The sequence below is a fragment of the Jaculus jaculus genome, chromosome 2, assembly GCF_020740685.1.
Source record: "Jaculus jaculus isolate mJacJac1 chromosome 2, mJacJac1.mat.Y.cur, whole genome shotgun sequence".
NCBI classification, from domain to species: domain Eukaryota; kingdom Metazoa; phylum Chordata; class Mammalia; order Rodentia; family Dipodidae; genus Jaculus; species Jaculus jaculus.
Genome location: NC_059103.1, coordinates 110987153 through 111003383, shown reverse-complemented (window position 1 = coordinate 111003383; position 16231 = coordinate 110987153). Strand labels below are relative to the sequence as shown.

Genomic DNA, 16231 nt, shown 5'->3' with positions numbered 1-16231 from the left:
TTTATTTATTCAACAAAGAGGGAGGGAGGGAGGGAGGGAGGGAGGGAGGGAGAGAGAGAGAGAGAGAGAGAGAGAGAGAGAGAGAGAGAGAGAGAGAGGGAGAGAAAGAGACAGAGAGAGAGACAGAGAGAGAGACAGAGAGAGAGAGAGAACACACCAGGGACTTCAGCTGCTGCAAACAAACTCCAGACATAAGTGTTACCTTGTACATCTGGCTTACATGGGCACTGGGGAATAGAACCTGGGTCCTTAGGCTTTATAGGCAAATGCCTTAACCACTATTCATTCTTTCTTTCTTTCTTTTTTTTTTAAATTTATTTGAGAGCGACAGACACAGAGAGAAAGACAGATGGAGGGAGAGAGAGAGAGAATGGGCGCGCCAGGGCTTCCAGCCTCTGCAAACGAACTCCAGACGCGTGCGCCCCCTTGTGCATCTGGCTAACGTGGGACCTGGGGAACCGAGCCTCGAACCGGGGTCCTTAGGCTTCACAGGCAAGCGCTTAACCACTAAGCCATCTCTCCAGCCCTCATTCTTTCTTAATTCCTGTTATGATATCTATGCTTCTACTTCTCCTTGCTCTATGAAGACAGTGTTTTCTCCTTTTATTTATCTCTTACAGCATTTTTTGCATGTTCTACAGGGTACAGATATTTGCCTGTGGCTGGGGTAGATATACCAGCAAGCTAAGAAGCTCAAATTTCTGGGCCCTCATTGGTCAGACTCACACAATTTTGAATAGGATTTTGACTCTTCTATTTATTATTTTGTTTTTCAAGGTAGGGTCTTACTTTAGCTCAGGCTGACCTGGAATTCTCTATGTAGTCTCAGGGTGGCTCGAACTCGCCTGTGATCCTCCTACCTCTGCTTCCTGAGCGCTGGGATTAAAGGCGTGTACCACCACGCCCAGCTTTCTTCTGTTTATTTTTATTTTATTTTTTGTTATTTTTTGAGGTAGGGTCTCACTCTAGCCCAGGCTGACCTGGAATTTACTCTGTAGCTCCAGGCTAGTATTGAATTTATGGTGAATCTCCTACTTCTGCCTCCCAGGTGCTGGGATTAAAGGGTGTGTGCCACTATGCCCCGTTGACTCCTCCTCTTCTTCTTTTCCTTCTTCTCCTTCTTATTCTTCTTCTTCCTCTTTCTTCTCCTTCTTTTCAAGGTAGGGTCTCACTCTAGCCCAGGCTGACCTGTAATTCACTCTGTATTTTCAGGGTGGCCTTGAATTCACGGTGATTCTCCTACCTGCCTCCTGAGTGCTGGGATTAAAGGCATGGGCCACCACCCCTGGCTTGACTCTTCTATTTTTTTTTGTTTATTTTTATTTATTTATTTGAGAGCAACAGACACAGAGAGATAGCAAGAGGCAGATAGAGAGAGAGAATGGGCACATCAGATCCTCCAGCCACTGCAAATGAACTCCAGACATGTGCGCCCTCGTGTGCATCTGGCTAACATGGGTCGCGCGCCCATTCTCCTCTCTCTCTCACTGTAATAAATAAATACAAATAAAATGTTAAAAAAAAAAGAGATGTCTACATGTTTTTTAAACTTGTAGCTTCTTGAAACCTATCTCTGTTCCTCAGTGTGGCTCACCAGGAGACCTGTGGAATTTGCAATACTGCAGGGCTAAATAAGACACCAGTGACTGACTCCATGTTGTTAATACCATGGTAATTCCTGTCCTGAAGTCTAGCTCCTGAAGTGATCAGATATCCTATCCTTTTTCTACCTTGAGCTTTTCTCCCCCCCACCAAACTCCCTCGCCTAAAATGCCTGGCTCTTGGCTTTCTCCTCTGACTGCTTTTATTTGAACTTGTCTTATTAAATTCTACCAGTATAATATAAAGCTCTTTACTTGCAGTGGAAATTGTCTCTCCTTTGTTAATAAAGTCAGGGAGTTGTTAAGGTCTCCTAGTTGGAAGAATTTCAAGTGCTTTCAACACTGAATGGAGCAAGAGTTATTCACTAGGGGGAGGGGGGGGGTTCTCTTTCAGGATTGAGAAAAACAGTAAATAATGCCTAAAAGCAGTGCCAAGTAGCCTGATTCTCATGGTATTGGCCCTCTGGGGAACAATGATGTGCTTTGAGGAGGTTTTAGCTCTTGTACGGACTTCTAGTGAAAGCGCTCACTCCAGGCAGAAGCTCCGCCAGGACTGGGCACACGGTGGAAAAGTCTCATGTACCTTGGAGAGGGGAACCTTGTTTTTTCTGGGGGGGGGGGGAATCCCATCATCGCTTGCCCAGAGGTGTAACTTTACCCATTATCTACGTCCTCTGAAAGAAGCAGATACAGTAGATCCTCATTGGTTTCATGGCTGGAGTTAAAGTAGTAGCTTGGGAGTAGAGAAGCTCCCAGAGGATTCTCTCAAACAAGAAATAAACACAGCTGGGCCATGGCGTTCATTCTTCCTCTCCTGCGCTGGGCAGAGGTTTCCCCCAAACATCTGGATATCCTTCATTTGCTCCTTCACATCCGCTCTCCCCTTTCTCATTCTCAGGTGTCTGGGGCCCATCTAAATGGCATCAACAGGTTTTCTTGTCCAGTTTTCACCAATGGGAAGCTCCACCAAGAGTGAGTTGGAAGGCCAGAGGAGACTGGGGCTGGTGGGTCCATATTTTTCAGCTTCCCTCTGATGACTGTATTGCCCTCTTGATGGGCATATCGCCTCTTGATAACTGTCTCATGAAGCATTTCTTGTCTGGATTCAGAAAAATGTTCCTACCTTCTAATTTATAAGCTTACCTCTTACCCTGTCCATGCAAACCCCATGGCTTCTGTATACACTGCCCATACCTTGGTAAATAACTCCTTAATTACCTTCCCTAGTCTTCAAATTTGAATTTCTTGTCTGGAACTGTTTCCTTTCTCCTCCTCCTCTTTCTTCTTCTTCTTCTTCTTCTTTTTTTTTTTGGTTGTTCTATTGAGTCAGGGTCTCACTTTAACACAGGATGACATGGAACTCACTCTGTAGCCCAAGCTGTCCTTGAACTCATGGGTGATCCACCTACCTCAGCCTCCTGAGTACTGGGATTATAGGTGTGAGTCACCATGCCTGGCTCTTTCTGTGTTCTTGACTGACTTAGGCTGGAGAGGTGGCTCAGCAGTTAAAGCTACTTGCTTGCAAAGCCTGACAGCCTGGTTCTATTCCCTAGTACCCACATAAAATCAGATGCACAAAGTGACACATGTGTTTGGGGTTTGTTTGCAGTAGCAGGAGGTGCATCCATTCCCTCTCTCTCTCTCTTTCTCTGCTTGAAAATAAATATATTAAAAAAAAATTTAGGATTAATGAGTTCAAATATCTTTAGATCACCTGCTAATGAAGCTCTGTATTAAGCCTTTTAAAAGTTGCTCTAAATTGTTTAATTTGTTTAGTTCTATTTTTCCTCTTCTTTTAAAAAATATTTTTTTGTTTATTCTTATTTATTTGAGAGCGACAGACAGAGAGAGAAACAGGCAGAGAGAAAGAGAGAATGGACGCGGCAGGGCTTCCAGCCACTGCAAATGAACTCCAGACGTGTGTGCCCCCTTGTGCATCTGGCTAACGTGCATCCCAGGGAATCGAGCCTCGAACCAGGGTCCTAAGGCTTCACAAAGAAGCGCTTAACTGCTAAGCCATCTCTCCAGCTCTACTTTTCCTCTTCTATCCAGTCCCTTTTTACACCAGAGAAATCCCAACTCAGCCTGAGCACTTTGCACGTTTTTTCTCAAAATGCTATCTTTAGAACATATGCAAATTTACTTCATCAAGAGTAGTTCAATTAGCTAAAATAAAATTATATTTTAGATGAATAATACTCTTTGAGGGCCTCCACTGATAATTTTTGAAAGATAACTAATATTTGGCTTCATAATTTTTGGAAGGTAACATTTTTTTTTTGTGCATACCGTACCCAAGAACTGGAGCTATTAGCTCTGTTACAAAGACATTAGGAAGCACTAAGGTGAATCAGCCTCCTCCACCATGACCACAGACTCAGAGCTTATTGTAGCCACCATTCAAACACAGGATTGGAGAAACATGAAGCAGCCAAGAAACATATTCATTACACTATAACATATAAGCATGAGCTGGCATTTGTGTGCCACAAAAGAAGTCACTAACTTGTGTGCATAGAAGACGTTACTAACAACCAGAGTTCAGCTTAAAGCAATGGTACACATTCTTACCCATATTATTTTTCAAATTTTAAGAAAACATTTGCTTTTGAAATCAATCACTGCAGGTTACCTTCAGATCACAAGGAGACATCAGTCAGCTATAGTTTTCCCAGGGCTGAGTCTGGCACCACCCTCTTCTTCCCTGCAAATCTCTGCAGGAAGTCATTGAATACAAGATCTTTTCCCCCTGACATATGTGTAGGAAGCTACTGAATACAAGACCCTCCTCTCCCCTACATCTATGCAGGAAGCTGCTGAATACAAAACCAATGAAGTACTAAGGTTTGAACTACAACTTTGCCTAGTTTAAAACAAAAGATTCTAGAATTTTCTTTTGCTCATATTTTAGGAAATTATTGGAAAGAAGTTCTAGAAAGTGATTAAGTTGCCCTCCACTATAAGTTTCGCAAATCTGCTGCTATGTGCTAGAGTTGAGACCAGGGAAGAAAAACAGGAGAAGAAAACCCTTGGAGTTTAGCATTTGGGTTTATTTCTTCTGGATTCTAACGAAGGATGTCATTGACTTTGAGTTGTTTTGTCCCTAAAACAAGGGTTGAAGAACAGAACTGAGTGAATGGCTTTGGCTTCAGAGACACAAATGTCTCTAGAATGAACATTTGATCAACACAGCGGTGTGAAGTCAGTCATAGGTTTTTGCCGACATAAACAAGATGAAGTTTTTCTTTTGCAAATATCAGGTTACTTCTATCTGGATTAGTATTGTATCATCTGGTGTTGTGTCATGTCATGTCATATCGTATCGTATCATAAAATATCATATCATGAGCTTGGCAACTTTGTATCAAATTAGTAAAAATGTTACACTTTCAGAGACATTAAAGGTTTCTTTAATCATGGATTCATGAAATCTATAGGCATAGCACTTTTTTGTTTGAACTTAGGGTAAAGTTTATATTATTAAAAAAGTACTACTTAACACTCAATTTATTTTCATTTAAATCCCAGTAGTTGGGGCTGGGGAAATGGCTCAGCAGTTAAAGGCACTTGTTTGCAAAACCCACTGGCCTGGATCTAGTTCCTCAGTATCCATGTAAAGCCAGTTTCAAGAAGTGGCATATGCACCTGGAATTCATTTGCAGGGATATGAGGCTCTGGAATACCTGTATACTCTCTCTGTCTCTCACAAATAAATGAATAAAAAATATTTTTAAAACCTAATAGTTGACTGGATACTTGTTATAAAAATTTGTTTACATCTTTACAAGCTATAAATCTGGATGCTATATATATTCAGTAATTGTATTATAACAACAAGAGATTTAAATAGGATGTATAATTTTATTATTTCAATACATATTAACTATGTCAGGTATTTATAAAAATATTTTCCCATAAATCACTATTTTGAGAACTGTCTCCACTTATTTTGGGTTTCAAGAGTTTAGGGACATCCTTCTCCAAGCAACATTGCAGTTTCTGTGAATCCCTGCACCCAGATGAGCAGTTTGGTTGTAATAATGGAAAGGATGTCAGAAGCAGATTGTGGGATATTAGCCTAAATAACTGAAACCTTCTGTTTTCTTATTTAGTTTGACATTTCAAGTTCAATAGAGAAGTCATCTTGCTGGATTTTTTGTTTAAAGTCATGTGAGGCTGGAGAGAAGGCTCAGGAGTAAAGCTCTTATCATTCAAGCAGAGGGACCTGAGCTCAGATCCCAGAACCCATGTGAAAATTATCAGTGATGGTGGCATGCATTTATAATCCCAAGGCTGGGAAGGTGGAGACATAGGAGGCTCAGGGCTTCCAGGATGATTTGTCTACCTCAACTAGTGAGCTCCGTGTTTAGTGAAAAAGCCTGTCTCAAGACATAAGGTGGAAAATGATCAAACAAGACACCCAACATCTACCTCCAAACACACATGCACACATACGTGCATGCACCACCCCACATGCACCCACATGTGTGAACATGCATACAGATAGTCATACACTCCACATACATAAACATGTGCAAAATAATAATATTTTGTGGAGGTCATAGATTTTGACTCAAAATTTGCTTTGTCTAGCTAAGGAGTATTTCACAAATCCCCCAGACTATTGCCATCAAGTATAAAAATATTTCCCCCTTTTATGGAAAAGGGTTGGTAATGGATTACGACAGTTGTTCGTAAACTAGGAAAACCAAGGTCATGCCAACCTTTCTGCAGAGTCACCGCAGAGAGAAGGGGAACACAGACATCCCTGCTTGAAGCCCCTTTGTCTGGCCCCCTTTTTGTGTTAAAAGGATTGGCTTTCACCATGGGAGAGGTTGTAATTGGATTTCACCATGAAAGGAAATAGTAATTAGATTTCTCGGCAGCTCCACAAACTGTGTGCCTGGAAAAGCAAGGCAAGGGGCCTGAATGCCTTTTCTTTCAGCTGGAAATGGAGTCCAGACAGCCTGGAGACACTGCAAATGGCTTTCTCTTGGTCTTGGATGGAATGATGGCCTGTAAGAACATAGTCCTGGGCTGGAGAGATGGCTCAGTGGTTAGGGCACTTGCCTGAGTAAGTGTAAGGATCCAGGGTCGATTCCCCAGTACCCATGGAAGCCAGTTGCCCAAGGTGGAGCATGCATCTGAAATTCCTTTGCAGTGGCTAGAGGCCCTGGCATGCCCATTCTGTGTCTCTCTCATAAATAAATAAATAAATAAATAAGAACATGGTCCTCCAAACTGTACCTGTGATATCTAAATAGTGCTTGGACAATGCCCTTGCTAGGGAAATAAAGGACACTTATATAAACAAACCCTCTGGTTATTCGCTACCTCTTGGTCCAGAAGTTTCTGTTTCCTGGGAAGAGGATACCTGACATTTGGCACACTCTAAAAACTGTCCTGCATTGAAAGTGAACAGCCACTGTGGGTACTATGTTCCATTGTGTGTGCATCTGTGTGTGTGCACGTGTGTGTGTGTGTGTGTGTGTGTGTGTGTGTGTGTGTGTGCATGTGCATGCACATGTGTAATTATTTCCATTTTAATTTCTGTAGTATTTCCAGGGATAGGGGAATTTTTTGTATTTGATTTCTTTCTCGTGCTGATAGTTTTTAGAACATCAATTCAATTCATTTATTAATTTAGAACATATATTTTTAAGGTCAAATGAAGGTAAATTTTATTTCTGAAGTTCTAAGTATTGCCTTACCACTTCAACCTAGCATAACTACTATCTCCATGGGGCACTTCTTGCCTTTTCTTACTTCTCATCTCTTTCCTTTTCACTTAAGCTTTCACAAGCTGTGAGAACACTGAACTGCCAATACCATCATCCATCCCTCTAAAAGAATTCTTCCTTTCTATTGCTTCCAACATATCTCATGGAACGTTTAGGGCTGGTAGCCTTACTTCCAGTCTAAGTGAAGTTTCCCCATTTTGCCTTGAGGGAGGGGCTGTGCTCAGTCATCTGAGTATTAGCCATGCATTCACTCTGCTAAGTGACTGCTTTCTCTCAGTGACTCCTCTGGTCATCAGGTGTGCTGTTCTCTGTTTGTCTTTCCCGGGGCACCTTTCTTTCTATTTCTCAATAAAATCTTCAACTTTGTTTTAACAACCTGCCCTTCCTGGAATTGTGTCACAAGGAAGCCAGGGTTTTGCTGCCTGGATGGAGGAGGCCTCTGACGAAGGAATTCCTTTGACTCTTGAGGGAGGGACAGAGAGTAACAAGGGGTGCAACCACTGTCCAGATCACCACTGATGAAAGGACTTGAGAAATACCTTAGAAAATGGAGAGGTTTGTCTTCACTGCTCTCTCTGCCTTTGCCTTTTTCTCCTTCTTACTGGCATGTCATTTCCTGAAATAGGTACATCCATACTTCCAAACAAGGCTAGGTATCCTCTGTAGACTTTGTTTATATCAGAGAAAGCCTGCAGGCTGCTATTTTTGGTAGGTATTATAGCCATGGAAAATTCCCTTTCTGAGAAAGGTAGTAAACACAATTATTATAGGTACTTCATAATCAGACGCAAACAGAACATTCTTTTTGCCTTTACATGTGACTCAAAGGCTTTGCTATCACAGAACAAAGCCATTAGTCATATTTTGGCTCCCAACTGCATGCAGATACCTGATCTAGAGTGAACACTGATGCTTTAGGGCTCTTAAAGTATTAATGAGTCTCTGGGGAAAGTTCTACGGCTCTCCACAAAAGTCACCTGAAGGATGCAGAGCCCTTCTATTTTGAGCTGTTTGCTGAGTCATCATCTGACATCAAGGTGTTCCTGCCTAGAGTGTGCACCACAGGGATGCAGACTTTTCTAGATACAGACACCCTCTGCCCATCATCTCTTCTAACTGAAACACCATCACATGGGTCTTAGCTTGGGGTAGTGAGAGATCACTCATACTGGGGCTTTCAGTCTAACCTGAGTTCCTTGGAAATGTTAAAGACACACCTTTTAATCTAAATCAAGCAGAGTCGACATGTTTTGTGCTCAGAGAAGAGGATTTTATGGGGAGTCAGGAATTTCATTAGCTGCTTCTTCTTCTAGCTCTCAGAGGACTTGATTATCCATCAACTTGTCAAATGGGCCATGATCCTACCTGCTCCAGGTATTAGCACAAGATGTTCATACCTGCCATCCACACTGCCCCACAGAAGTTACCTCTATCCCAGCCTTCAGATCAATGCCAATCTTTGACCTTGAATACAGGTCATTCACCTTACATATTCTCTCAGAACAAATATGCTTTGGCTACATGACACTTATTATTTCAGCAAATAATTATGTACAATATATGTTCAAATACAGTGTGAATTTATTTCACTCCTGTAAATCATGCAGCATAAAAATGATTTGTTCCAGACGTGACTGCTTCTAAAGTCTCTCACATTAAGGGACACTGCCTCAATTACTTTATTTTGAGCCACAAGGTAGCACTCAGGAAAATGTTCTAATGTGACTTCAGAAAGGATTGCTTTCCTTCTTAGCAAGGTCACCTTCACAAAACAGATGAGAAAGAGAGAAAGCAGATCTAATCGTTCCCAAGCTACGACCTCATTATAGCAGGTGCTGGAATTACAGTTTTAGAAGACCTCTCCTGCAGATTCAAGTGGTTTCAGGGAAGCCCTTAAAGAGCACCGGAAGAAGCAGTATGGGAAGTCATTAAAATGTGGACAGCATCGCCCCATAATGAAGATGTGTGCCTGGGGAATACAGCTGCAGCCTCAGCAGACATCTTCAAGGTGAGTTGTAAATGACCTGCAGAAGGATTAATGAGGGGCTTGGTATTAGATAATTACAGAGCAGATCCGCAGTGCTTGGGTTCTGATGGAAAAGGCGCATACAAAGGCTTTTCACAAAATTATGTCAGGAAATAAGAGAATGGAAAGTCATTTTCATAAGTATAAAATACTTAAAATTCAGTGAAAATTTAAATTCACACATGAAATAGGTTAAACATCTGAAGTAGACATTGTAACACATTCCTCACTTGTACATTTAGGTTGGCAAAAACTTCTCTTTGGAAAAATGAAGATGGCTTGAATTCAAGGTCACCTTATCATTAGGCATGTGCACTTTTCATTAGTTGGATGACCTGATTGATGACCATCCCCTCTGTACACAGTGAGCTCCAAAGAGCACGCCCCTCTCCAGTTTGACTCCTTGGTAACGTCTGGCATTTCTCTGGGTGTAGAATACTGAATGCATCAGTTGTTTGAGGAATCAGATAAAAATATTACTTATTTAAATAATCAGTTTCTTGAGAAAACACTAGAGAAAGTGAAACAGAAATATTATGGAAGAACATCTTTATGAAATGTGTTTTAATACTCTTTTTTCCTTAGTGTTAGTCAGGAAATGTCTTTTTTTTTTTTAAAAAAATCTTTAACAATGTACAAAAACAAAACACCTCATACTTCTTTCCTTTCCTTTCCTTTTTCTTTAGAAATGCATTGGTTCACATTAAGGCAATGCTGTTTCTGAGAATATTATTACACTTTACTCACTGGAAGGTTTCAAGTTCACAACCATTAGAGCATTCCAGTCACAGTTAAACCGCACCAGGAAAAGGATAATGGTTACTTACTAAGCACTCACGTCCATCATTGTGGTTAATCTTTCTGTGATCTTAGGATCATTGTTACTTCCTTTAAAAAATGGGGCAAAGTGATACTTTTGAGTTTATCCACTGGCCTCTGACATGCGTTCGATACTTCAATACTGTAATAAATACCTTGTATACACTGTTTCCATCTTACAACTATTTTATGACTACTGTTATCTCTACTTTACAGGTGAAAGAATAGGTAGGAGTTGGTAAGATTAAAAAACTCACATCTAGCCAGGCGTGGTGGTGAATGCTTCCTATACTGCTCCCAGCATTTGGGAGACAGAGGTAGGAGGATCACAGTGAGTTTGAGGACACCCTGAGACTACAGAGTGAATTCCAGGTCAGCCTGAGCTAGAGTGAGACCCTACGTTGAAAACCCAAAAACAAACAAATAAGAAAAAAAAAAAAAATCGCTTTTGGGAGGAGGAAATCAGACCCTATGTAAAAAGAAAACAACAAAAAAACCCCATAAATTAAATTGAAAAAAAAATTAAAAACTACAAAGAATGATTAAAACTTCCCAGAATTTCCTTGAGCAGCAGTACATTGTGAAGATGGGGGGGGGGGAGGCTCTGGGAACTCAGAACCTAGATTGGTTGTGGGGGCTGCACTTTGCATTATCTAGTGAAGCCATTTCTCTTTCTCCTTTGCTGTCATAGTTTTTTCCCCCTAGCATCCCACTGGAGACTGGCCACTGTTTTAGTAGTTTTTTTATTCATTTTCTTAATGTCTCTTCTTCACTGAATCTTTTAGCTGCTGCAACTTGTATGCATAAGTTGGTTGCATAAGAGGAAAGAAAACTGGAGACTTCATTTCCAAAGAGGCATTTTAAGACCAACAAGAGCTATTTCATAGAGCTGGTCATGACTTGGGAGTCTCTCTATACCCTTTCATCACTATGACAACAGGCTGCTCCTGCTTTACCCAGCCAGAAAAAGCAGCTGACATCTCAATGCTAGGAACATAGGGGAGAGGTTTACAAAAACCAAAACAACGACACACAAAAAAAGCCCTTTTGTTTGGATGTCAACAGAGAGAAGGAGAAACACCCCCAGAGCAAGTCAAAACCTCTATTCTTGCTTTCAGAGAATTTTTGAAAAGAAAAATGTTGGGGGCCTTCCCCTCTTGTCCAAGTAGGCCAGTCAAGCAGGACTGCCTGCAAAGCAGCATGGCTCCTCTCTGCCCAAGGAAAGGCAGCGACTGAAAACACTCCTGGCTTTCACTCTACTTGGCCATCAAGAAGCTGCTAATTGATAAGCCGGAAAAACTCACTGTAGAATACCTTGTGTTGAGATCCCCAATCCTCCTGTGCTTGTCACATTTCTAGTCACATGTCTTTTAATTTAAGAAAGGCAACTCAGTTACAATCATGCAAGTTGTTAATAAAAAAAATAATAATAAAAAAAGAAAAGACAACTCCGTGTTTTCCCCCTGATCTCTAACTTGACTACCTAAAGGTTCATTCCAAGGCCTTAGTGGACGCCTTATCACATGAGAGTTCTTGGAGCAATTGGTAAATTTTCTTGTGTCTAGTATTTTGCCTGATGCCACATTTGTATTTAATAAACATCTTGTTTGATCTTTACATGGGTATTATGATTTGCTTAACAGCTGGTTAAACCAAACCCTGGAGGCACGAAGTGACTGGCCAAGCTCACACAACATGTAGACAGAATAAGTATTCTCTCCAGGTACATGGGGACTCTGCAGCCCAAGCATGGGATTCTGCAGCTTTGCTCTGCACACTGCAGTACTGACTCAGAACCATTGCTGTGATGTGGATGAACTGTCATAGCGCAGCATAAACAAGGGAAGAAAGCCCATGGGAAAGCCACAGAGCTTCACTAGGGACATTTAATTAGGCCGATACTTTCATTATTTGCTGGGACTATTTAAAAGGTACTGGGCACTTCTGCTTTTTCTATCTCGCATCAAATTTCTGTGGTATCTACTGATTTTTATCAATTCCACAAATGAGGGTATAAAGACACAAAACGGTAAAGCCATTTGTCCAAAGTCCTGGAACAGTTAAGTGGGGAAGTCTGGCTGTGAGCCTGCCTGTGTAGTTTTATATAAGCCACAGCTATGTGGGCATATGGCTTTTATAAACCAGGCCCCATGGACTTATTTATGTTGTTAGACTGGTGAGTTTTGGAGCAATCAGTCTTTTCCAGTCTGTCCACCTTTCGATGGCCATGACAAAAGCTGAGCTGGAAATACCATCTCAAAGACTATTGTTGGCAGAAGACAGTCTGTGGGACCTGCAGGAAGTAGCTTATGGCCTGGCTGAACATCTGGGGCCCAAGCATCCTGACCTAGCAGGGAAGTTCTGGATTTCTCCAGTGAAAATTGTCACAGAGCAGTAACAGAGTAAACCATATCTCAAGCCTTGTAACAAGTTATGTCTTTGTTGATGGAATAATATTTCCCACGTTTTGGATGTTTTCCTACACATAACCAAAATAGCAATGTCCGTGCACCGCTGCAAGCCATCCCAGTAAGAGCGCATCAAGAGGAAATGGAATGAATGTTTTGGATTTGTCCAGAGATATCACTATACACTTCATTTTCGTCATCACTATTTATTATTTTCACTTTGCTATAAAAGGCCATTGGAGATTGAATCCGAAAGGACAAGGGAAAGAATCCCTAGGATCCTTATTGCTCAATGAATGTGCAAAAATTCTCTGAGAAAATGAGGCAAGATTCATGAATAACTACACATACTCTCTTCCAAGATGTGGAAAGCACAGCTAGTTCATTCAGTGATAAGCAGGTGAAGTCGAATGCTCGGCTTCCTAGATCTTGTTAGGTGGCCTGAAGTACAAATTCAAATCTTCCTAAGAAGCTGTGTCATTTGAAAACATAGACATAATGATCAAGATTTAACTGAGCAAGCTGTGAACTGAAAAAGTTGGTATATATGGGAAAGAGGGGAAATTAACAAGAAAGGATTTTGCTGAGTCAGACTGTGGGCACATTTCTGTTCAGGGTGCTGAGGCCCTGGGCCAGCGAGGCAGATTCAACGTCAAGGTGACACGGTTAACCTCTTTGCAGATGAAAGGCAGTGCAAATGAGATTCTCCAGCTGCAGTATTGTTTGGTGTCCAGTTTCAGCCTTATCGATCTGCAGCTGAAAGTACAGCTGGTTTTCTCCTGCAGAGTGACCTTTAAGACTAGGGGAATGAGTAAGCAGGACGTGCAATATTGCTGCATTTGAGAAGAAAGCACCTTATAATGAAAAGCTATCAAATCTCTTTGCCTCTTTAATTCCTCTTCCCCACATTTGCATTTCTAAAGAAGACACCAGGGTTCTACAAATTTTATGTCATTGTGTGTACATCTTGACAAATGATTGTAGGAGGCAAGAAATGTTTTGCTTTACAGTGACAAGAAAGGGATCAGAGAAGGCATAAATTAACAATAACCAAGTCAGATATACTATTAGGGGTTGTCCTACCTATTAGAGGAGCATAATGTTCTACCTCTGCATTGCTGTTGGGTGCAGGCTGGAACCATTAACAGTGATTGAGTAACGCTAGATCGCTTAACATGGAATGTATGCAAATAATTTGCTTCTGAAAGTTGTCTACTTTTCTGATTTAGAAAACTTCACTTATGTTTTCTTTCATATATTTAGTAAACTATTTCTACCAACCATACTGCAAGATGTCAGCTTGACCAAGATTTGGATGCTGTTCAGGCTAACAATGCCATCCTCCTGGTCTTGTCTTTACTAAACTGTCATTTATTAGTCCTTGCTGCCTGATCTTGCCAGGGGAAAAGAAACATGAGCACACATGGTAACACTCCCCTCCTATTAAGTAGCTTTTCTGTGAACCACATAACATGGATTTCTTGTAAACAAATGGCTTTGTATTATTTAGATAGAAACAGTAACCAGCTTCCTCAGCGTGGTCATGGAAATCACTTTAGCACACACAGTTGGACAACAGAGTTATTAAGATTTACCTGCAGAGACGTGGCTGCACCCAGAGTCGTGGTAGGAGACTGAAGCTGGAGTGGAATTCCCTCTTTGCACGCATCCAGGAAATCAAAGTTTGATGGACACCCAGGAGAAACTCTCCCTCAGTCCCCTTCCTTGTTAGCTGTGCTTCTTCGCCCAGAAGCACAATGGAGTTCACTGGAGTTGAAATTCTGCTGCTCTGTCAGCTAGGCAGGGTCTGAAGTGACAGATGAGAATTTGGAGGTTGGCACCAGGGGGTGTTTCAGACTGTCATCGTTTTTGTTGCAGATTCCTGGATCTCTCCCTGGGTGAGGCTGAGCTTTGCAGGCAGTGCAGACCCGGAGGGAGAGAGCTCATTCTGCTGCGTGCATGGAGTGAACAGCCCTCCCCTCTGCGCTTGTTCTCACAGGCTCCTAACTTGGCCAGTATATAAGCACTTGGCTCTTGTGCTTTTGCTTTTTCTTTCTTCCTTCCTTTCTTTTTTGTTTTTTTTTTTCCCAAACAACTCTGAGAGATCTTATTGGGGAGGATCCTTTTTTTATTTTAAGACTGATATGACATTTCACACTATTGTTTCTTCCTAAGGGCCATTGGGGAGTAGTGTTAAAGGAGGGAAGGATAATTGCAGTGCATGCATTTTTACATTGCTTGATTGGAGATTGTGCTCACGAATGCAGACTGAATATTAACAGCACAGCATCCCAGCCACTTTGGTATTTCTTTGAGGAAGCTTTGAGAATCTAGGTTGCTACTCAACAGTTCACTAGTGTGTGTAATCCAGAGATGCTGCAACTCATAAGCTGCTCTCCCCAGCTCAGTTCCCTTCTGTAAGTCATTTTAATGTTTGGTGTAAAATAAAGAAATTTCCCAGGAAATAGGTTGGAGGTGTGTGCTTATTTTTGACTTGGCATTCTGGTTATTTATGTGTATCTCTAATCACTTCTACTGCTGCTCCAACATTCATTGCACATTTATTATGTGCCAGGCCTTATACTAACAGGATTTTCTGCATTGTGAGAGTGGACTGTGACAAGCCTCTTGGCGGTTTTATTATGTTCCCATTTAAGGGATTGTTTTGCTCAGTGATTAAGTCTGCAGGATTTAAGATGAGGCAACTTGAATTTGCCTCTTGGCTTCCCTGATTTCTAACTATATGAATAGGAACAAGCTTTTATACCCTATCTAAGCTCAGTGCCCTATGGCTTACCATGGCCAGGGCAACGAGTAGAGGCATGATAATAGTATCCATCTCACTGGGGTTTAAGTTATTTAACACAAGGAAACAGCCCCCTACCATCAAATGGATACTCAATATATGTTAACTATTATGATCTGCTAAGGCGAAGTGGTTCTTCCAGGGTCTCCAACTGTACCTAGTAAAGTGAGATTTGAAGCCAACTGCATTGGCTGATGGTCACAACTGAGCAAGTTTTAAGTTCTTTGAAGGAAGGGGGGCACGAAAAGGGGTCTGCAGTGCCACCTCTTACAGGTACCTGGTACAAATGCTTTGAATACTGTAGATGTGCCATTCACATTAGATGAGCAGTAGAATTTTCTGAATACATGACAAAATTCAGCTGAAACCAAATAAAAGCAAACAAATTCCCCAAGCTATAATACTAGGCAAACATGCCTTCAATCAGCTCTGTCCAAAGCCCCCAAGAATCCCTGCTGTATTTATTTTCTTAACACTGAAAGAGAAAGGTAACAAGAATTATCTCTGCTGTGCAGCTGGGAAAATCTGGGAGGAGAGGAAACTGCCTAAGAGCCAACAGCAAGGCACAGTGCAGCTGGGAGTCATCTTATGTCCCTGGGATCCGGTTTACTTCTCCAAACTGCCTTACCAGGCACAGGACAATAGGTGGTGACGTCTCTGTGTCTCAGACAATGGCATGTTTTTCTTTAGCTAAAGTCTGGCTGTGAGCAGGCTCCTCAGGGAAGGATGAAGGGATGTCTATGTTGGTCTCTGTTTTTCCCCAGCCTCTGCATGTATCTGGTCTTAGCAATGTAGCAGATAGCTCAAGGTCGCTGAGATAAACTTCCAGA

The 16231-nt window shown here is 41.6% G+C and overlaps 1 protein-coding gene across 1 annotated transcript in view; it reads right to left on the bottom strand.

Annotated features, from left to right (window-relative positions):
• Positions 1-14606, bottom strand: part of Sparcl1 (SPARC like 1) — a 42338-nt gene extending 27732 nt beyond the window's left edge. Inside the window, exon 1 of the mRNA XM_004661605.2 lies at positions 14191-14606. Within this exon, the coding sequence (XP_004661662.2) occupies positions 14191-14264 (74 nt within the window). The 5' untranslated portion in view covers positions 14265-14606. The remainder of the gene's footprint in view (positions 1-14190) is intronic.
• Between the last annotated feature and the right edge of the window lie 1625 nt (positions 14607-16231).